General features: G+C 40.5%; 1 protein-coding gene across 1 annotated transcript in view; it reads left to right on the top strand.

Annotated features, from left to right (window-relative positions):
- The window catches only part of LOC306872273 (NXPE family member 3-like), a gene marked incomplete at both ends in the record, with an annotated part of 29233 nt that overhangs the window by 3553 nt on the left and 1795 nt on the right, over positions 1–23885 (top strand). The window contains 6 exons of the mRNA XM_079420771.1: positions 203–376; positions 554–727; positions 1088–1205; positions 21814–22170; positions 22620–23035; positions 23139–23209. Coding sequence (XP_079276897.1) covers positions 203–376; positions 554–727; positions 1088–1205; positions 21814–22170; positions 22620–23035; positions 23139–23209 — 1310 coding nt within the window. The remainder of the gene's footprint in view (positions 1–202; positions 377–553; positions 728–1087; positions 1206–21813; positions 22171–22619; positions 23036–23138; positions 23210–23885) is intronic.

The raw sequence follows: 23885 nt of genomic DNA, 5'->3' as shown, positions 1-23885 counted from the left end.
CTGTAGATGATCTGACTGTGTGTGTTTCTGTAGATGATCTGTCTGTCTGTGTGTCTGTAGATCATCTGACTGTGTGTCGGTAGATGAAATGTCTGTGTGTCTGTAGATGACCTGACTGTGTGTGTTTCTGTAGATGATCTGTCTGTCTGTGTGTGTCTGTAGATGGTCTGACTGTTGATGTGTGTGTTCTGCTCTCTTTCAGTCTTGCTGGCTGTAATCTCACTGTTCAGTGTTGTGAGAGTTTGTCATTAGCTCTACAGTCCTCAAACCGTGTCCTGAGAGAGCTGGATCTGAGTAACAATCACCTGCAGTACTCTGGTGTAAAGTTTATTTCTGATGGACTGAAGAGTCTAAACTGTCAGCTGCAGATACTGAGGTATTAACTACATATAAGAGATAATTTACAGTCAAATGGCCACAATGTTGATGTGTGTCTGTAGACAATATCACTGTCTGTGTGTGTCTGTAGATGATCTGAGTGTGTGTCGGTAGAAGATCTGTGTGTATCTGTAGATGTGTCGACTATTGATATGTGTGTTCTGATCTCTTTCAGTCTTGCTGGCTGTAATCTCACTGCTCAGTGTTGTGAGAGTTTGTCATCAGCTCTTCAATCCTCAAACTCTGTCCTGAGAGAGCTGGATCTGAGTAACAATGACCTGCAGGACTCTGGTGTAAAGTTTATTTCTGATGCACTTAAGAGTCTAAACTGTCAGCTGCAGATACTGAGGTATTAACAACATATAAGAGATAATTTACAGTCAACTGGTCACAATGTTGATTTGTGCCTGTAGATGATCTGACTGTGTCTGTAGATGATCTGACTGTGTGTGTCTTTAAATAATCTGTCTGTGTGTCTGTAGATGATCTGTCTGTGTGTGTGTGTGTGTGTGTGTGTGTGTGTGTCTGTAGAATATCTGACTGTGTGTCTGTAGATTATCTGACTGTGTCTGTAGATGATCTGACTGTGTGTCTGTAGCTGATCTGTGTGTCTGTAGATGATCTGTCTGTGTGTGTCTGTTGATTATATATCTCTGTATATGTCTGTACATGTTTCAACTGTTGATGTGTGCCTTCTGCTCTCTTTCAGTCTTGCTGGCTGTAATCTCACTGTTCAGTGTTGTGAGAGTTTGTCATCAACTCTACAATCCTCAAACTGCGTCCTGAGAGAGCTGGATCTGAGTAGCAATGACTTGCAGGACTCTGGTGTAAAGTTTATTTCTGATGCACTGAAGAGTCTAAATTGTCAGCTGCAGATACTGAGGTATTAACAACATATGTGACCCTGGACCACAAAACCAGTCTTAAGTGGCTGGGGTATATTTGTAGCAATAGCCAAATATGCATTGCATGGGTCAAAATTAAGTAAAGATCATGTTCAATGAAGATATTTAGTAAATTTTTGTAAATTTCTTACTGTAAATATATCAAAACTGGCGGTGGTTGAGGAGAGACCCCCCCCCCCCCACGATTGTAAAGCGCTTTGGGTGTATAGCAATACACAATAAAGCGCTATATAAATGCATCATTCATTCATTCAAAACTTGTTTTTTGATAAGTAATATACATTTCTAAGAACTTCATTTGGACAACTTTAAAGGCGATTTTCTCAATATTTAGATTTGTTTTGCACCCTCAATTCCAGATATTCAAATAGTTATATCTTGGCCAAATATTGTCTGACTCTTAACAAACCATATATCAATGGAAAGCTTATTTATTCAGCTTTTCAGATAAAAAAAAATTGACACATAAGACTGGTTTTGTGGTACAGGGTTACATATAAACATTACAATATAAACAACATATAAACAACACAATGTTGATGTGTGTCTGTAGATGACCTGACTGTGTGTGTCTGTAGATGATCTGTCTGTGTGTCTGTAGATGACCTGTCTGTGTGTGTCTGTAGATGATCTGACTGTGTGTGTCTGTAGATTATCTGTCTGTGTGTGTCTGTAGATGATCTGTCTGTGTGTGTCTGTAGATGATCTGTCTGTGTGTCTGTAGATGACCTGACTGTGTGTCTGTAGATGACCTGACTGTGTGTGTCTGTAGATTATCTGTCTGTGTGTGTATGTAGATTATCTGTCTGTGTGTGTCTGTAGATGACCTGACTGTGTGTGTCTGTAGAAGACCTGACTGTGTGTGTCTGTAGAAGACCTGACTGTGTGTGTCTGTAGATGACCTGACTGTGTGTGTCTGTAGATGACCTGACTGTGTGTCTGTAGATGATCTGACTGTGTGTGTCTGTAGATGATCTGACTGTGTGTGTCTGTAGAAGACCTGACTGTGTGTGTCTGTAGATGATCTGACTGTGTGTGTCTGTAGATGATCTGACTGTGTGTGTCTGTAGAAGACCTGACTGTGTGTGTCTGTAGATGACCTGACTGTGTGTGTCTGTAGATGACCTGACTGTATGTGTCTGTAGATGACCTGAATGTGTGTCTGTAGATGATCTGACTGTGTGTGTCTGTAGATGATCTGACTGTGTCTGTAGATGATCTGTCTGTGTGTGTCTGTAGGTTATCTGGCTGTATGTTGACAGAGGAAGGCTGTGGTTATTTGTCTTCAGCTTTGAGTTCAAACCCCTCACACCTGAGAGAGCTGGATCTGAGCTACAATCACCCAGGACAATCAGGAGTCCAGCTGCTCAACCACAAACTGGAGATACTCAAGTATGTCAAACACTAATACAGACATACTGAACGTGTGTGTGTGTGTGTGTGTGTGTGAGTGTGTGTGAATTATGCAGATCTACATTAATGTGTGTTTGTGTGTTTCTAGTGTGGATCATGGAGGAGAGATCAGGATGACAGCAGGACTGCGAAAGTGTAGGAATATAAACACACACACTCTCTCACACACACACACACACACACACAGATTGTTGTTTGAGTGTGTCACTGATCTCATCTCATAGACATTCATTGTTTTTCTATCAGGTTAATAAGGTCTATAAGGTTTTTTAACTAGTTAGCAGTGTCGGTCAGCACCAGGGGGCTCCTTTACTCTCAAAGATGATTTAAGAAGCAAATCACTACATAATGTAAACAGAACAGTAATATGTGGATTCAGCTTTAGAGTCATGTGGAAATATCTTTCTTTTAATAAATAGAGATTTATATTTATTTAACTGGACTGTGAAATAAAGAGTGAACAAAGAAACATATCTTTAGTAACAGTGTGAAAGTGAACAGCACATAACAGACACAATAAACACAGATATCTATCAGTTCAATACACGTCACATGACTAAACATGCGTCAGTGTTTCAGATACCTCGGTTTTCACAGTCCACACTACAACCCCAAAACAGTGTTATCACCTTCATCCACTCGGGAGAACTTCTTCAAAAAGTTAAGTTTTCACAAAAACAGCATCTCAGTGTGAACAGAAGACCGAACAAGACCTATCTTCCAATTAAAACTATCCGTCCAGAGCAGTAAAACAAATGACAGAAAAGCAGCAAGAACATGAAGAAAATGCAAGAATGTTTTTTCTATTATTTTAAAGTCAATTATTTAGTTAATTAATTAATTAAAAATTAACATTAGTCCACTGATGAAATGTAATTTTTAGTTTGTGTCAGTACACATTAATAATCAAAATATTCATATGTATGTATGCGGTGGCTGGTCAATAGAGGGCACCACACACACAAAATAATAATAATAGTTATTATTATAAACTATATAAATTGATATGTGAATAAAGATAAGCAGCTCGTTAACTTTAGCTGAAGCTTGTTTGATGTTGTGGTTTATAGAGACTCTTGTGATCCTCACAGAAACCTCTCCTGACTCGTTCTGCTCAGAAACTGAGAAACTAAATAAATGCAACACCATAAATAATGATAGCGGCATTAAAATACAATTTCATGTTATTTCACAACATATACTTTTATATGCTGAGTCTGGTAATCCCAGGAGACCCAGACACGTAACTGATTTAAATGCTGACAAATAAACATTAATGTAACCGTTTAGGCTAACATTAGCTAGCGATGCTGTCTCCTAAACGACATTGTAATGGTATTCTTGATAATTGATAACTTACCTTCATAGTCATGAACACATTCTTTAAACACTTATATAATACAGTAAAGGCTTTCTTATTTCTCAACTCTATCTCTATCTATCTCTCTCTTAATATATATATAGGGCTGTCGTGATTCGTCCATTTTATTCGACTTCATTTTGCTCGTGTCGACTAACCAGCAAAATACCGGAAGTGGCGCAGCGCATTTCACGGACGAGAATCCAGAAAACACATTATTAGACCGTTTTCCAAGGCTGCATGATATATTAAACCCATTTAAAAATAATAATGAATCATAATTGTGAATTCACAAACGCTAGGATTGAATTAAATAATTCTATGTGATGCAGTGCTTTTGATACTTTATTTGAACTAATTATTATTGCATTATTGCTGTTATATAGGTATTTTAAGTCATTTTAAAAGGCTATTGTTCACTTACATCTATTTTTATTACCACAAAAAAAAAAAAAAAAAATATATATATATATATATATATATATATATATATATATATATATATATATATATACAGTATATATATATATATATATATATATATATATATATATATATTATATATTATAGGGCCCTATAAAATCCGTTTTTGCAAATTGAGTTTTTTCTATTTTTATTTGTCTATAGTTTTAATGGTTAAATTAAATTGTATTAATCAAAAAGCCTGTCTAATTAATTGAGTTTTACAGTTTTATCTTTGCCCGAATTCTTTTTTCCATTGTTTTCTGGATTCCATTTTAATGGTTCCATTCAATTTTAATCATCAAAAGTATATCCAATTATTATTATTATTATTTTTTTTTTTTCAGAAATACTGCACATTTACATTTTTCTCCTAAATAAATTCTGGTTAATATTTCTGGTAAATACTCCTTTAAAAAGTGCAGGGCTTGGCCTCAGAAAAAAATAATAAAAAATCCTACATTTAAAAAACCTTGCTGATATGACCATGAGTTGGTCTAGCAGTAGTATGAGCACAGCTTTCACTCTCAACCAAACTAACATTACTACCCAATCAGAATGTTTTGCTCTTATAAACACAAGGCGTGTATAATAGTATCCAGTAGCAGAGCCGCAGCCCTGATGAATGAAGAAGCAAGAAGAAAAGATGTCCATCTAGTGCATATTTACATAGAAAAACTAATTAAAAAGCAGTGGAGCTTTGTGAACAGCTCTGAGTATAATCATGTCATCTCCATCAGAACGATATGATTGTAGAACATATTTAGTGGGATTTTTTTAAAGGTCCTGTTCACACAAGATCTCTTAATGGTAACTTGCAGTATTTTACAAGTAAAGACCTAGAACTGCTTAACATTCATCTGGGAAACATTGTGGATTATCTCACTAGATTTGTAACATAAATCATTTATAAACCTTATTATTCATCAATACAATAGAATACATCAACCTATTTCTAAATATGCCATTTATTGTACATCACAAATTCAAAATAAAGGTTTCTGAGTTTGCTGAATATTAAAATTTAATGGATTTAAACAGTTTAATCTTGCTGTAGAGCGGTGGTGATGGCGCAGTGGATAAGACACATGCCTTTGGTGTGAGAGACCCGGGTTCGAATCCACTGTGAGACACCAATGTGTCCCTGAGCAAGACACTTAACCCCTAGTTGCTCCAGAGGCGTGCGACCTCTGACATATATAGCAATTGTAAGTCGCTAAATGAATAAATGTAAATGTAAAGTGAAACGTCAGGCCGGTGGCGCCCCCTGACGGAATTTGTTATAATACATTATGTACTTAAAATGGTTATGTCATATTATATATGTACAGGCATATTACATTATGTATTTTAAAAGTGTTGTTCAATAAAACCATGCAGTTACTTGGTTTTGATATTTTATTTGAGCCAGTTATTATTGTGTCATCATTAGTTATGTATAAATAATAAATAGTCATAGTAAAGCCTGGTTTACACTTAGACCGGTTTGTTACTAAAAAATATCAAATTACTCAATTATCAAAATAATCAGTAGATTACTTTATTACCAAAATAATCATTAATTACATCCCTAGATTAGTTAAAATATTTATTTTTGTAATTAAATTAAATATTTTGTTATTGAAAATATATTAAAATATTGTCTCAGTGAACCAAGTATCTGTATTTGATAAAAGATTAAAAGCTATTATGTAGTTGCAATTTTAAGACAAATGCTATAACTCGTGAACGAAATGAGGTATCTTCATCAAACTCGGTACACACGTGTACAAGCTCAATCTTTGGTCAAATAAAGAAAATTATGCAGCTCTATAAACTATTATGGAGGCGCTATAAACCTTGCTGTGTAGCATCTGTCTCCTGAGGACAGTAGATTGTAAGTAAAGTAAAGTCATGACGTATTGTCAAGTATGGTGACCCATACTCGAAATTGGTGCTCTGCGTTTAACCCATCCAAGTGCACACGCACAGCAGTGAGTAGTGAACGCATGCATGCACGCACGCACGCACGCACACACACACACACACCCGGAGCAGTGGGCAACCATTTATGCTGCGGCGCCCGGGGAACAGTTGGGGGTTTGGTGCCTTGCTCAAGGGCACCTCAGTCGTGGTATTGAGGGTGGAGAGAGCGCTGGACATTCACTCCCTCCACCTACAATCCCTGCCGGCCCGAGACTCGAACCCACAACCTTTCGATTACGAGTCCAACTCTCTAACCATTAGGCCACGACTTCCCACATAAGAGCATCACCCCAGCTTTCTGGAAGTTGTTGGTGATTTTACAGACACGTCTTTTAGGGTTTATTTTCACAGCTTTTATGATTTGTCTGTCATCAACTACTGTTGTTTTCTCAGCCAATCAGGTCGTTGTTGGTTGCTGGTGTCGCTGGTGGTTTCCAAACTCTTGATTTCTCCATGCTCTTTATATTTGCTATAGCTACAATTGACTTCCTCTTTTCTTTTAGCATCCAAATTGCTTGCTTTTCTCTCAAAGTCAGCTCCCTCATCTTCATCCTGGTTTGTGTGCGTCATCATCGAATGCAAGATTCAGAATACAGAAGTAATGGATATAACTGATACGACACATTCCCTGCTTTTAATATCTGAAGAATTAATGCAACAGGACACAGCTGATCACTTAGAAAGACCTGTGAGGAAACTGTTCCAATACTTATGCTCACATCAGATAGAGGGATGAAACTCTAAAAGTGCTGTTCTTTTTATTTGGTAAAACATCTATGTGTTGAATCACCTATGTGACATTCTGTAGTTTTGTCTCATATCCATCTTTTCATCATATTTGTAAATGTCTCGACTCCACAGCCAACAGAACAATTTTGTCTTTACTGTTCCAATAATTTTTTTTTTATATTCTGTCTTCGGTTAACTTTTTCTTAAACTTTTACTTTAACTGTGTAGCATTAAATAATTTCTGATGTTTGCTAAAATAGTTGGATGTGGTTCAAACGATTAGATTCAATAGAAAGGATACAAGTGAATGGAGCGTTGAATCACTGTCTCACTCGATTCCTTCAGAAACTTATTCATTCACAGAATGAAACACTGTGTTGCTCTGCACTGTTAAAACTAATAGCACATTAGTTCTTGCAGCCTCGTGCATGTGCTGATATACAGAAAACTACATCACTTGTGCAATGAATATAAAAACGTAAAAACTCATACATGGGTGTTTTTTGTTTCATTGCTGGAATTATAAGGGCATTCTAACTGTATTCTGATGGGCTTCATCACGCAGTGAATGCTTTTGGACTCTCAAGACGTGTTTTCTTTTTCCTCAAAGTTGGATAATGTCAGCTCTCCTATCGTCTCTCAGTCCCTCACAGTCACACAAACATTATGTCAGGACAATGTCTTTAAATTCTAATCAAAGAAAAATCATAGCTTCTGTTGTCTTCTTTTTTAAAGAACTTCAAAAGTTGCGAATTAACCATTTTGTGTGAAAAATTATCAAATTGCTTCTTGTTACAGTAACGTTACCAAATTCTGATTGGCCAATCGCTGTTATTTAGTTCGTAAATGATCATAAATAGAGAGTTTAACATTTCATGAGCATGATAAGTTTTACGTAATACACAAAATTAATCATCCAAAGGAGATGTGGTTTTACAGAGGGGATGCTTTTTGTTATTTTTGTCCACCAGGGGATCCCCCTGCATCCCCCCTCAATACACATACTCATTTCCAGGTGAGTTCCAGTAATGCTTTGTAAAAAATTACTAAAGTAGTCAAACATGTTCATTAGAAGGGGGTGACCCAATACTTTTGGCAATATAGCATGTGAATTATGTTATCGTTTGCCCTTAATTCCGTTTGAGGAGCATTGGAAATTGACATCGAATGTACTCTACAGGCTCGACTGTGAACTGGCAAAAAAGGTTTTTGTTTTCTCATGGCACTTTCTGTTGAAATATCAGGATGTTCCCTGTCGATACTACACTCGTACTGCGTCGCTAGACGCTATGGGGAAAAACTCCTTTTTCTCCGAGGACTGAAGACTTTTTCAATCACGCAGTGTGACTGCACGGCCATTGGTTCGCGCAGTAATAAAAAACGAACCAATGGCTCGTCAGTGGTACTGCACGAGCCTATGGCGGCAAAGCCCGCCAGAGCCCGCCAGAAGGGGCGGGGTCATCTGGCTATATAAGCGGGTGCTTCGCCATAGGAAAACAGATCAATTCTCCTTCAGCGACGACCTCTTCGCTGATCCAGGACTCCAGACGCTCGCCGTTGACACGCATCGCTGCGGATTGGAAGGCTGCCTTTTTTCCCACTCCCCGCTGATCCAGCCCGCTTCGCCGAGCCGCTTCAGCGATCAGAGCGGACGCCAGCTCGTCCCCTGCTGCCATCCGGCGAGCCTTCAAGAAGAGCAAATTTCTTCTAAAAGAGCAAGCGGCGTTGTTGCAAATGCCGCGCCGTCAGTGCGTCTCGTGCAAGCTTTCGCTGCACGATGCCGACGGCCACTCAGAGTGTGTTTCCTGCTTGGGTAAATCCCACGCAGAGGCCGCTCTGAGCGAGATGGAATGTTCATACTGCATGAACATGAGTCTCGTGACTCTGCGCACTCGGATCGCTTTCTTTTCAGAGAGCGACTCCACCCCTCGCGCTCTCCCGTTTTCTTCCTCCCAGGGACCTGGTGGGAAAAAACGGCGGGGTAAAGGGCTTAAGCGCTCAGCGGCGAGCGAGCTCACGCCAGCTCAGACCCCGCGTGCCTCGCCCCCGCTATGCAGAGTGGATTCTCCCGTCCTCTTTGAGCACGCGGATCAACGTCCCTCGGTTGGCGCGAGTGACGTGATCTCGTTCGGTGCTTTTGAGGAGGAGCTATTAGATGACAGCATGTCTCTAATAGCGTCAGACGCAGAGGATATCTCGGGCTCTACCATCGACCCCGCCCCCTCCTCGTCTGCCGAGCCCAGCGAAGCAAAGCAAGGGATGGATGCCGAGCTCTTCCGCATCATCTCTAAGGCCGTTGATGAGCTGGGTTTGGAGTGGTCTACGCCGGAGGAGCCCACTCGTAGTCATCTGGACGAATGGTTCCTGCCGGGGCGCCGCACGGCCCCATGTCAGCGAACTTCTCCGTTTTTTCCGGAGGTCCATGACGAACTCACAAAGTCGTGGTGTTCTCCGTATTCGGCCCGACTCCGCTCTAACTCTTCTTCTGCTCTCTCCTCAGTGGATGGCGCTGAAGAGAAGGGCTACGAGAGGTTGCCCCCTCTTGATGAAACTGTGGCTGCGCACCTTTGCCCGCCCTCCGCCATCGGATGGAAAGCAAAGGCTGCTCATCCCTCCATGCCGTGCAGGACGACTTCCGCCCTTGCTGGACGAGCATACTCCTCCGCCGGACAGGCCGCCTCAGCGCTTCACTCCATGGCTGTGCTCCAGGTCTTTCAAGCCAAAACTCCTCCGGTCCATGGACGAGTTCGGGCCTGATCCCGCAGTTTTTAAGGAACTGCGCAGTGCCACCGACCTGGCTTTAAGAGCTACAAAGGCTACAGCACAGTCCATTGGGAGGTCAATGGCCAACTTAGTGGTGTTGGAACGCCACTTATGGCTAAACCTCACGGAGATTAAGGAGGCTGACAAGGTCCCCTTCCTCGACGCACCAGTCTCCCCTGCTGGGCTCTTTGGACCTGCCGTTGAGGGCTTTGCAGAGCGATTCACCACGGCTCAGAAGTCGTCCCAGGCTATGCGACACTTCCTGCCTAAACGGTCCAGCTCTGCAACGGCCACCAGTCGCCCCAAGCCTGCTCCAGCGCAACAGCCAGCTAAACCTGCGCCGTCGCCCGCTCAGCCTACAAAGAAGCCTGAGCCTCGGCAGCACTCCCGCTCGGCCAAGCGCTACCCCTATCCAAAGCGTCAAGGACCCCGGCCCAGGCTGACCCTGGACCCTGCGCCTCCGGCGTCATCCTGATCTGATAGGAAGAAAGAGGAAGGGTCAAGGTCCCGCAGATGCTGGGCAAACCCCAAAACTCCCTCTGTTATGCCTTCAAGCACCCCGTTCAGTTCTGGGTGCCAAGGCAGACCGGTTTGTTTCAAATCCTGTTGTGAATCACAGGCCCTCTCCAGAAGTGCCTTCACATACAGCCGCTGTTATAGCGAGAAAAATAAAAAACAAACATTTTCAAAAAGAGAGCAAATTTCCTCTTCCAAATACCAGGTGCGTCGAGTTCCCGCAAGGCGACTCACCACCCGAGCTAATCCAACCCCTTTCCACACGGGCCAAGGCCTGGCGGGCCATCCCCGGAGTGTCACAGTGAGTTCTGGGGATTATAGAAAGAGGTTATACACTTCAATTCGCTCGAAGACCCCCGCGGTACAGCGGCAGGGTCCCCACCTTAGTGCGAAGCAGCAATGCTCACGTTCTGCGAGCCGAGGTGCAGAAAATGCTGGCAAAAGGAGCTATAGAAATAGTTCCCCCAGCTCAGAGCGAGTCAGGCTTCTACAGCCGTTATTTCCTCGTCCCCAAGAAGGATGGCGGCCTCCGGCCCATCCTCGATCTCAGACGTCTGAACTGCGCCCTCATGAGACGGCCATTCAGAATGACTACAGTGAAGCAGATCCTCTCGCAAATTCGTCCAGAGGACTGGTTCTTTTCGCTGGATCTGAAAGACGCTTATTTTCACATCCAGATAGCCCCCCATCACAGACGATTCTTGAGATTCGCCTTCGAGGGTGTGGCTTATCAATACACGGTCCTGCCTTTCGGGCTGGCTCTAGCTCCCCGCACTTTTACGAAGTGCATAGACACGGCTCTCTCCCCTCTGAGACAGATGGGAATCCGTGTCCTGAATTACCTCGACGACTGGCTCATTCTGGCACAGTCAGAGGCAGAGCTGGTAGCACACAGGTCCCTCCTCCTCGGGCACTTGGAGAACTTGGGATTCAGGATCAATTTAGCCAAGAGCTCCCTGTCCCCCAGCCAACGAACATCGTTCCTGGGGACAGTGTTCGACTCCGCCTGCATGACGGCGAAAGTCACGCCAGATTGCGTTCTGGCCATACGGCAGCTCGCGGCTTCCTTCAAGATTGGAGCCTCCTACCCACTCAAATCGTTTCAAAGAATGCTGGGCCTCATGGCCTCCGCATCGCCAGTTCTTCGGTTGGGCCTTCTCAAGATGAGACCCCTTCAGTACTGGCTGAAACCTCTAATTCCGCCTCATGCGTGGCGTCATGGACGCATTCGTGTCAGGGTGAACCGGGCCTGCGTGTCAGCCCTGGTCCCCTGGAGGAACCTACAATGGTTCGAACAAGGCGTGACAATGGGTTTGGTTTACAGAAGGAAGGTTGTTACAACAGATGCTTCCAACACAGGTTGGGGAGCTCTGTGCAACGGCAAACCGACCTTCGGCTCCTGGACGAACGCAGAAGGACAAATGCACATCAATTGCCTCGAAATGGAAGCAGTATGTCGAGCTCTTCAGTTCTTCCTGCCAGTCCTGAAAGGTCACCACGTGCTAGTCCACTCGGACAGCATGACGGTGGTGTCGTACATAAATCGCCAGGGTGGGCTCACCTCGAAACGCCTTTTCGAGATGGCAGAGCGCCTCTTACTATGGGCTCATCTCAACCTGCGTTCACTGAGAGCAGCTCATGTGCCCGGCATTCTGAACCAAGGAGCAGACATGCTCTCTCGGAACAATGTCCCCTCAGAGGAGTGGATGCTCCACCCACAGACGGTTCAAGAAATCTGGCGACTCTTTGGCAGGGCAGAGGTCGACCTCTTCGCCTCCAAAGACAACTCTCACTGCCAGATTTACTTTTCGAAGAGCAAGGACGCGTTGGCCCACGAATGGCCCAACCTCCTTCTTTACGCTTTTCCCCCGATCGCTCTGATTCCTCAGGTAATCAGGCGGATCAGGGAATGCAAGCACAAAGTGCTTCTAGTGGCCCCGCTCTGGAAGAACCAGCTTTGGATCCCGGAGTTATCGCAGCTGCTAATAGCGGCTCCGTGGCCTATTCCCCTGAGGCGAGACCTCCTCTCCCAGGCGAACAGAACGATCTGGCACCCCCAGCCCAGGCTGTGGGACCTGCATCTATGGGCACTCGATAGGACTCAGTAGATCTCCCCGAGAATGTTCTGAACACCATTGAACAGGCTAGTGCCCCGTCCACGAGACGCCTCTACGCCTCTAAATGGTCGGTTTTCTCCGCCTGGTGTCAAGCCCACGGTAAAGACCCGACAACATGTGACATATCAGTGATATTGTCATATCTACAGGAGCTGCTGGATAAGGGCCGCGCCCCTTCCACGCTCAAAGTCTACGTGGCAGCTATAGCAGCCTCTCACGCTCCTATAGCCGGACAGTCGGTGGGCCGGAACAACCTGGTTGTCCGTTTTCTGAAGGGATCTCGGAGGCTCAATCCGCCCCGACCCCTCACAGTCCCTGCATGGGACCTGCCCACGGTCCTGAGAGCCCTTAAGGGCCCTCCTTTTGAGCCACTACAATCTGCAAGCTTAAAAACACTGTCGCTCAAAACCGCTCTGCTACTAGCGCTAGCATCGGTAAAGCGAGTAGGTGACTTGCAGGCTCTCTCTGTAAACCCTGCCTGTCTTGAGTTTGGGCCTAACGACTCTAAGGTCGTCCTAAAACCAAAACACGGCTATGTTCCTAAGGCGCTCTACACTCCATTTAGAGCCCAGGTTATTACGCTCTCTGCGCTCCCCTCTTCTGAGGAGGACCAAGAGCTCAACCTTCTCTGCCCAGTCAGGGCATTGAGAATGTACATCGAGCGTTCCACGCCATTTAGGCAGACGGAACAACTCTTTGTCTGCTTTGGCGGCCGCACCAAGGGGTCTCCGGTCACAAAGCACAGAATATCTCGATGGTTAGTTGACGCTATCGCACTAGCATACTCCTCCCTGGGCCTCCAGAGCCCCATTGGAGTGAGAGCTCATTCCACAAGAGGCGTGGGCGTGGTCTAGTGGTGTGTCTATGGCAGACATTTGTGCGGCGGCCGGCTGGGCCTCGCCGTCCACATTTGCCAGCTTCTATAGCTTGGATGTCCCGGCCTTACAGGCTAGGGTTCTCTCTGCTTAGATGGCACACACCTGTCTTAAGCGGTCCCCTCAGGCATTGCCTGATTCTCCAAGAATGCTCTTGGCCCCATTCCTGGTGCTGAGGCTGTACTTATGACCGTTGAAACGATTTCTAGGCTGGACTGACCTCTGTAGAGTTCGGTCCTCATGCCTCCTGCAGGATGCTTCCTGCTCATAATTGGTCCCTCTGAGCCTTACTGCTCAAGGCCAGTTTTACGGTTGTCGTTTCTCTTCATGGCATGGCGGGATTGTATTTGTTCCCCATAGCGTCTAGCGACGCAGTACGAGTGTAGTATCGACAGGGAACGTACTCGGTTACTAACGTAACCTCGGTTCCCTTAGATACGGGAACGAGTACTGCGTACTATGCCATGCCATGCAGCTGCACGACTCAGATCGTCGCTTCAGTCGAATTGGCCTGTTTTCCTATGGCGAAGCACCCGCTTATATAGCCAGATGACCCCGCCCCTTCTGGCGGGCTCTGGCGGGCTTTGCCGCCATAGGCTCGTGCAGTACCACTGACGAGCCATTGGTTCGTTTTTTATTACTGCGCGAACCAATGGCCGTGCAGTCACACTGCGTGATTGAAAAAGTCTTCAGTCCTCGGAGAAAAAGGAGTTTTTCCCCATAGCGTCTAGCGACGCAGTACTCGTTCCCGTATCTAAGGGAACCGAGGTTACGTTAGTAACCGAGTACGTTATTTTCCCTTAACCATTTGGTGCTTAAGTGTGGAAGGTTAAAAAGATAGGTTTTGCTCTTAATTCCTTTCTTGTCTAGTTAATTCCCTTGCCTTAGGGCAGATTGTTCTTCTATTTCTTATTCAATGTACCTGAATTTTTCTTGTTTTTCTCTTAATGTTCGGGGGATTCGTGACCTTACTAAACAGAAAGCTTTATTTTTATTTTGTAGATCTAAAAGAAGAGATGTTTATTTTTTTACAGGAAACTCACTCTACTGCTAATGATGAGTCTTTTTGGTCTGCACAGTGGGGAGGTAAAGCTTTATTTTCACATGGGTCTACTCATTCTGAGGGAGTTATAATTTTATTTAAATATAATTTTAATGGTAGGATTCTCGAGTCACACTTTTCGCAAGAGGGCAGATGGATAATTGCTATAGTTCAGTCTGGAGAGGCTGTCTTTATTTTTTGTAATATATGTGTCTTTGTCTTCTGGAATGTCACCACGTTTTGCCATTGGGAGAGGAATTAGGCAAGGTATTTCCCCCTTCTTGTTTTTGTTAGTTGCAGAGCTTCTTAATCTTTATACAGTGAATTGTTCAAATATTGAGGGCATCGAAATTGTAGATCGCACTATTTTGATTAGTCAACTTGTAGACGATACATGTATTTTCCTAACAGAGAAAAGACAGGTCCCTATTATATTAGAAGCTTTAAAACTGTTTTTGCATGCCTCTGGCCTTTCTGTTAACTAGACTAAATCTGAGATTAGGACAATTCATCACTGATATATCAGATGTATGTGAAATTAAGGTAAAACAAACAGTTAGATATATTGGTATTGTAATTAATAAATGTTCATCTGAAAGAATTGAATCTATTTTTTCTAAATGTTTACTTAAAGCAAAAACAGTTTTTAATAGCTGGTCTCAGAGGAATCTAACTATCCATGGGCGTGTTCTGCTCTCCAAGGCTGAGGGAATTTCGAGGCTGGTATATCCTGCCCTGTCTTTGTATGTTAACCCTAAAATGTGCTCAGATATTGACAGGGCTTTTTTAAGTTTATTTGGAAAAACAGGACTGAATATGTGAAAAGAAAAACTGTTGTTAGAACTTTTTCAGAGGGTGGGCTTAATGTCCTTGATTTTAGTACTCTTAATATTATTTTTAAAATCAATTGGATTAAACATTGCTTGGCCCAGACTAAATCTATATGGTTTCATATCCACTGTTTGTTCTTTGAAAAGTGTGGTGAGTTATCCTTTCTACTATCGTGTGACTTCAAATATAGTAAACTTCCCATAAAATGATCTAACTTTCATAAGCAATCACTAGAAGCATGGAAATTAGCCTTTAAACATCATTTCTCTCCACATTCATGCATACTATGGAATAACCAATTTGTGTTATCTAAAAACAAGAGTATATTTAAAACAGAATGGTTTGATAAAGGGATTATATTTCTTTCAGATTTATTGAATACTGATGGTGAGATTTATACTTATCAGCAATTTCTTTCTTCCTCAGGGATTGAATCTTCCTGTAGAGATTATAATTTGGTTATGAAAAGCATTTCCCATGAATTGCTTCACCTTGTGAAAATACATCTCAGTTATAATTCAGCTGTCCGTCAAATTCCAAACCTTGTTATCGGAGGTGTTAATATCAGAGGTGGGACTTTCAAGTCAAATCAAGTCTTCAAGTCATATCCCAAGTCCTCAAAGAGTTAAAGTTAATGAGATAATTAAGTGACTAATTAAATGATGATTGTGCATTAGTGATGAACACCTGCTGTTAACAATCAACATCACTGAAGAAAAGAGGAACACATAAGGTGTGTTCGACTTGAAGCGGCGCTGTGCAGAATGATCAGTGTATGACATCAAAGTACCGCGAGAGCGATTCGAAAGCTTAAGGATCAGTCTGCTCTCTTATCACTCTCGTGGTACTTTGATGTCATTCTGCGCAGCGCCGCTTCAAGTCGAATGCACCTAAGAACTACAAATATCTTCAGTCACAACCTTGGATGGAATCAATATAATGGCTATTAAGTGTAATAACTCACACATTAGAAAATGTCTTACTCGAGATGTCAGCTGTTACCCAAAAGCACTCATTAAATATAAACAATTCTATTTCATTCCTTCCTCTGAAAAAATATTGTCGGCAACTAATAAATTTGTACTGCCAAATAAGGTAAAGGAATTACATTTTAAGATATTGCATAGGTACTATCCCTGTACACTGTAAAACCCAACAAGTTAGGGTGACTCAAACTGTTTGAGTAAACAAATTCCCTTTGGTTTAAACCATGTAAGTGTTAAAACTTGCAGTTAAGTAATTAAGTGATTAATTAAGTGCTGATTGAGCATTAGTGATGAACACCTGCTGTTAACAAACAGAATCACTGAAGAAAAGAGAAACACCATGGCCTTAGATGAACGAAATAAACTGAATAGACTGAAATAAAATGCATTAAATCTCTCAAAATCTGATTAAACAACCCTACAAACCACATCACCAGCTCCACTTATTAATAACCAGACTGAGACATCTACAGACGATCTGATTGAGAATTAACTAAGGTTTAGATGTTGATTTAATTTCATTTGAAGTAACCATGTTAGAGATCAGTGTCTGCTTTAGTTGTGCTCTTGACATTTGTGTCAGGTTTTTTTTTTTCCCCCCCTTTTGGTGATTGTAATTATGTGTTACTAGAACATATTTGTTATAATTCAAAAGCCCAGAGAAAGTGATCAGTAGTTGGTTTCTGTATATTTCTAATGAGAGTTATTTGTTAGTGAACTGATCTCAATGAGAGTGAACATAGACTCATTGTGTGTCTAATCTCTAATTAAATGTATGTTATGTTGATTTTAGTGAAAATGATTCTAAGAGCCAGTAGTTCCACGACAAACAGTTAATATAATACTTGCCAAACAGTTTGTCCACAAAAAAACTTAAATCTACAGCAGCAGCTACTCACACAGACATCAAGAATCAGTTTGTGAACCTCAACAATGGTGACCATTAAAAAAATAAAAAATCATGCAGCAATGCATGCTGGGAGCCACTGATGAGTTTTGTCCTATGCTAGTACCCAGCATGCATTGCAACATGATTATTATTTTATTTTTATTTTTAAATGGTCACCATTGTTGAGGTTCATAAGCTGATTCTTAATGTCTGTGTGAGTCCAGCTTATGCCAAAGATTAAAACTTTATTGTGGACAAATAATTTGACCAGTCCTTTTTATTAACAGACTGCCATAGCACCGCTGGCCCTTAGAATAACTTTCACTACAATCAATTCATCATTCATTAAATCAGAGATTACTTAATAATCTTCTCTGGGCTTTTGAGTTGCAGCAAATATGCTCCAGGAACACTTGCTTTCAACAGCCAGAGAAAAAGAAGATGCTATTAAATTCAAGGGTCAAGAGCCCAACTAAAGCAGACACTGATCTCTAACATGGTTACTTCAAATGAAAATAAATCAACATCTAAACCTTAGTTAATTCTCAATAAGATCTTCTGTAGATGTCTCAGTCTGGTTATTAATAAGTGGAGCTGGTGATGCTGGTTGTTTAGATCTTGAGATTTAATGTATTTCATTTCTGTTGATTTCAGTTAGTTGTTCTTGTGTTTCTCTTTCTGTCAGTGATTCTGGTTGTTAACAGCAGATGTTCATCATGTGTCTCAGCATTGGACCCAAATCTTTAATCTTCTCAGAAATATGTATCAAATAATGTTGCTTTGGCGTTATATTGTTCTTAGGAAATAACCGTTTCATATTACTCAAATGCTGCTGTCGCCTCTGGCTTGCTTAGTTGGGGACGTTTCATTTCCAGCGATATCGCCGACCTTATTGCAAAGACACTATTTAAATTTATTGACACATTATTTTCCTTTTTTGATATTGTGCAGTGCTTTGACACAATTTGCATTGTAAAAAGCGCTATATAAATAAAGGTGACTTGACTTGACTTGACTGGAGGGCCGCAGCCCTCACATACCATGTAGTTTTCAAATAAGCCTCAATGACTTGATTAGCTGGATCAGGTGTGTTTAATTAGCATTGCATCTAAACTGTGCAGGGTTGTGGCCCTCCATGAACTGAGTTTGACACCCCTGTTATAAGGGAACACGGTTCAATCTGTTTATATTACATTGTTTTGACAAATGATAAATTAAGTATTTACTTTTTTGCAACTTTACGATCAGTCACTTGTTGTATTCCTCACTTGTAAGTCACATAAAAGCATTTGCTAAATGAATAAACATAAATCTAAATGTAATAAAAGCATGAGATCTGGTTTATAAGGACTGACTGGCAGTGGTGCAAGTGTGATCAGTTTGGATTTTTGAAAATGTGCACCTTTCATGTGGAAAATGGCACTAAAGTAAATAAAAAAGCTGTAACATTTCCCTTCCCAGAGTTAGGAAGTAGGTTACATCCATCTCAGAAAAAAAGGAACACAAAGTACAAAGGCTGTCACTGTGGCAGCACCCTTTCAAAATCTTTATTGCCATCATACAGGTACAGTAAAACTTTATTCAGCTTATCTACTGTAATTAAACAAGAGAACTAGATAAGAACAATACTTATAGGACAAAAATAAATAAATAAGAGAGCAGAGCCATTTCTGCTTCTGTGTGTTCTATATATATTTTTATTTACTGATATATTTTTTTCATAGCTATTGATCACATTGTGCCATATGTACAATTTAGGTATTAATATGGACACTTTAGGTACTGATATGCACATTTAAGAAACTAAAATGCACTCTTTATGGGTAAATAAGGTACAAAGGTATGTCTATTGAAAAGGTACCGCCCCATTGACAGCTTGTGTTCACAGCACCCTTCCTTGGTGCCATATTCTAACACACATTTTTATCATTGCCCCTTGAGCTATATTTCCCTTGCAATAAAATAATGTTTACACTCCTAATCTGCATTCATCTAAAGCAGAAATCAAACAAAGCCAAGCTAAAATGCTATTCCTGAGGACAGCCTTGTTTGATTGTTGTGGGAACGCCTCGTTTTCAGAGCTGTACTGCCATGTTCTTCACTCACAAGCTGACATAACGAACAACAGACTTAGCCATGGTCTCGCCATCCACGAAGAAATCAAACGCACAAGGTAATCAGGAGTTAATGGACATTATTACATTCATGTTTTTAAGGATTACGAAGTTGATCATTTCCATGTATTATCAGTCTGCAGGTTAAGACAATATGTATTGCTGCTCACTTGTTTTCTTTGGACATCATTCTGTTTGGTAAGTTTGTAAGACATTTTAAAGCAGATGTTAAATAATGATTAAGTAAGAAATTTATTTCTGCCTAACACGATAACAGAGCTGTGCAGCATCGAGCTCAGTTTGAATTGACAATGCATTTTAAATTCCAATTAAATTTAGGCATCTGAAATTAGCAAACCAATGCAGAATTTGAATGTGTTGGTGCAACTGCTGTAATTGGCGCTTTGCAGGGAGCTTGATTGACAGGCGATCTGACCAATCATAGCACTGAATCCGCCATTTTGTCCGACAAACAAATCAGACAGAAGAATAGATTAACGCAGGTTGACTTAAACTGAGTAAAATGAGTTTGTCTTTCCATGGTTTAAATAAAATACCTTCTAATGTTCATTCAAAATTTATTTTGTGCTTTCATTTTCTGATGCCTGTGTTGCATAGCGAGTTCATTATTTTGGGGGCGGAGCAATGAAATGAAGGGTGTGTTTATTATGGGTAGGGATGTGTTTGTTTGGATGTTGATTTCAAATATCAACAGTGTTTCTCAGAAATCATGTTCCACCTGCTGTAAGCTGGCATAGAAGGTATTTTAACACTGAAAAAGTTACAAACTTCAGCTTAAAGTAATTTCATAATTACTGCTGAGAAAGTGGAAGTTTGACATACAATTATATACAAGCAACTTGCTGTTTATTTTTTATTTGTTTTGTGAAGGAAACTCTTTACCTTTTTCTTTTGAACCCAACCCATTCACAGTCTGTGCATGATTTTACCAAATGCCTATAGATCTAGATCTAACCTTTTCTATTAATATCCAAGTATGTGTACACAGCAAAAAAATCCAGGGTGAAATGAACTCTCCTGGGAGTACATGTGAGACCACACTCAAGAGTGTGAAAGTGTTAAAATAAGAGTGTTAAATTAACACTGAAGCAGAGTTAAAGTTAATGAGGTAATTAAGAGAATCATTGAGTGATGATTGACCATTATTGAAGACACCAGATGTTAACGAGCAGAATCACCAAAGAAGAAAATCACAATTTCTGTGTCACCATTATAGTGGTCAGTGTTTGCTTTAGTTGTGCTCTTGACCCTTATATTTTTAAAATTAGATTTTGCTTTGCTGTTATAACAGAATTATAACAGACCGACAGACAAGCAAAGAGAAAAAGGAAAAAAATATATGCATATATATATATATATATATGTGTGTATTGTTTTTCCTAAATCTCTGAACTCCTTCAGAGCCAAATCTCTGATTTAAATAATTGTTGATTATAGCAGTCTTATGATTCATTAGCATAGGATTACCAGCATTTTCAATACAATCTGAAGGATTTCTTAAAGTTGTTTGTTCAAAAATCTTTGAAAAGAGTCTAATATTTAGACACCCAAACATCAAGAATCAACCTGTGAATCTCAACAATGGTGACAATCAAAAAAGCATGTTGCAGTGCATTCTGGGTGCCACAAATCGATTCCATCCATGGCTCCCATGATGCATTGCAGCGTGAATAAATTATTAGCTGAATTTTCTTAGTAATTTCCTTTATTCTTACTATTATTATTATTATATATATATATTTTTATGTGACTTTTAGTATCTTATTTTCTAATGTTTAGAGTTGATCTGTTTATGCTGTTTGTCACCGTTGTTGAGATTCATACACTGATTCTTGATATCTGTGTGTGTCTAAAATAAGATTTTTATTGTTTTTTAATTACCAGAACCACTTTCAAGGACCCCTTTTAATTATTGAATACTGCAGAATCACAGAATTTGTATAATCAACAAGGTAAATCTGACGGTTTTAGATACTGAATGAGTTTGGCAATATAGATCAAACGATCGTTATGTAATAACACTAACAACATCACATGACCTCTTTTTTCCTTTTGTTTGTCTCTCTGCTGTAACTCAGTTACAGTATTCAAACAAAATCTAACATTAATAATGTATGGGTCAAGAGCCCAACTAAAGCAAACACTGACCACTATAATGGTGACACAGAAATTGTGATTTTCTTCTTTGGTGATTCTGCTCGTTAACATCAGGTGTCTTCAATAATGGTCAATCATCACTCAATGAATCTCTTAATTACCTCATTAACTTTAACTCTGCTTCAGTGTTAATTTAACACTCTTATTTTAACACTTTCACACTCTTGAGTGTGGTCTCACATGTACTCCCAGGAGAGTTCATTTCACTCTGGATTTTTTGCTGTGTACCTACCATTTGCACATAGAAATAAAATAAATTTGGTGTGAATGATATCCCGGTCCTCTCTCAGGCTCTATGGGCATTGAATGGTGGGATCCACATCAAACAATTTCAGCCCCCCAGACCTAAACCAGTTCCTCAAAATAACAGTTCATCCATTATATCTGCCTTTGACATGGGAATCAGTGATGAGGAGTGGGAAAGACTACAGAAGGCTATTGACTGGCCAATTCCAGATCAAGAAATCACTCACTTGGATCAGAGCACAAGTCCAGTCCACTCAACTTTCTCTATTGTGGGACTCAAAGAGAGTTACAAAGTGGGAGAAACCATCTCTGTTACTATCACAGCCAGAGACCACAACAAGAACCTGAAAAGATATGGAGGAGATTTTTTCAAAGCAAAACTTTTCAATTCACAGCTAAAGGTGTGTTTTTTATTTTTAATAAAATTATTTTTAAAACACATTTTTGGTTCAAATATATATATTTTTTTAAATAAATCAACATACAGACATTTGTCAAATGGAAATTCTGTCATTAATTACTCTCATGTTGTTCCAAACCCGTAAGTACTAATGTATTTTTGATGAAATCCGAGAGCTTTCTGACCCTCCATAGACAGCAATGCAACTGAAATATTCCCAGAGCCAGAAACGTAGTAAGGACATCAGTAAAACAGTTCATGTGACATCAATGCTTCAACCGCAATTTTAGCGAATCTTAATGAAGGTCTTACGGGTTTGGAACAACATGAGGGTGAGTAATTAATGACAGAATTTTCATTTTTGGGTGAACTAAACTTCACTTTTTTTTCACTTTTCCAACAGACATTAGTTTTCTCCATTACACTTGTTCTTTTCTGTTCTTCTTGAAGGCGAGTGTGTACGGGGAGGTTGTGGATCATCGTAATGGGACTTACTCTGTTGCTCTTCTTCTGCCCTGGGAGGGTCAGGCACAAGTGTTTGTACGTCTTGAGCACTCCAGTGAGGTTGTGCAGATTCTTCAAAAATACAGGGACTCTTCATTCCCACGAACCCACTATAATGGCTTCTTTGAAGGACTTGGACCCAATAAAATCAGGATCAGTGAAGTAGTAGAATGTAATCTTAAGTGGGGTGCCGATGGAAGTTGGAGGAAAGGCGACTGCTGCTGTGAGCATAAGGATATAAAAACAGGGACGGTGTGGCAGTGTGAGAGACCAAAGAAACTTTCCTGTGACAAACTAGTTCGCCATTCAGGCGGACGTTTGGAAAACCCATTAAATCTTTTTGAGCAGCAGCTTTTTACAAAGTAATGATTCAAAATGAATTTCAGAATAAATGTAGAATTGTAAAACAAACAAGCAAACAAAAAAAGTGTACAAAATGTTCTTTTTCTCTCTCTCTTTCTACAGAAAATTAACAAATGTCGCTATTAATGGAGACAAAAAAATAATAAATGTCCTTCCCAACACTTCAGCCATTGGTATGTTTACATAATGATCTCAGTACATTTTGACCATGTCATTTCCTGTTTGGGAAAAAAAAGAGAAATAAAATAATGGTTCATTTTTTCAACAGAAAACCAAAATTAGGCTTGAGTTCCCCATTTTGTTTATTGTTAGTAAATTGGTCTATTATAGCATTAATATTTGGCATTATTTACACACTGAAATTGTTGCGCACACAACATTAGCGACATTTCAGCAAACAAAATATGTAAAATGTCATATGAATTGAACCAAATATGAAACCTATAGAAATAGGAACAATTTCATATATATTTTTTCCATTTATTGCGATAAGACAGTTTAGACAGACAGGAAGCAAAATGATGGAGAGAAGGGAAGGTGATCGAAAAAGATCCTTGAGTCGAGAGCTACAAATTTCAGAGGATGATAGACATGTATTTAAAGCATTTCTTATAAAACATATATAAACACACATATTTTTGTATGTTGCATATATAAATAAAATACATATTGTTGACACGCTTGCTGCATATAATACCGTATGAAAAATCATCATATATTGTTAACACATGTATACCAATTTTCCTATGCATGGGGATTTTATATGTCATAAAAATATATCCTCATCTACCCACAGAATATGTCATATAGTACATTTCTCTATGGGCTTCTTTGTTTTTTTCCAAAAAG

Source organism: Barbus barbus (genome assembly GCF_936440315.1).
Source record: "Barbus barbus genome assembly, chromosome: 7".
Lineage (NCBI taxonomy): Eukaryota > Metazoa > Chordata > Actinopteri > Cypriniformes > Cyprinidae > Barbus > Barbus barbus.
The sequence above is the reverse complement of the archived record's forward strand: the minus strand, read 5'-3'. Positions and strand labels throughout refer to the sequence as shown.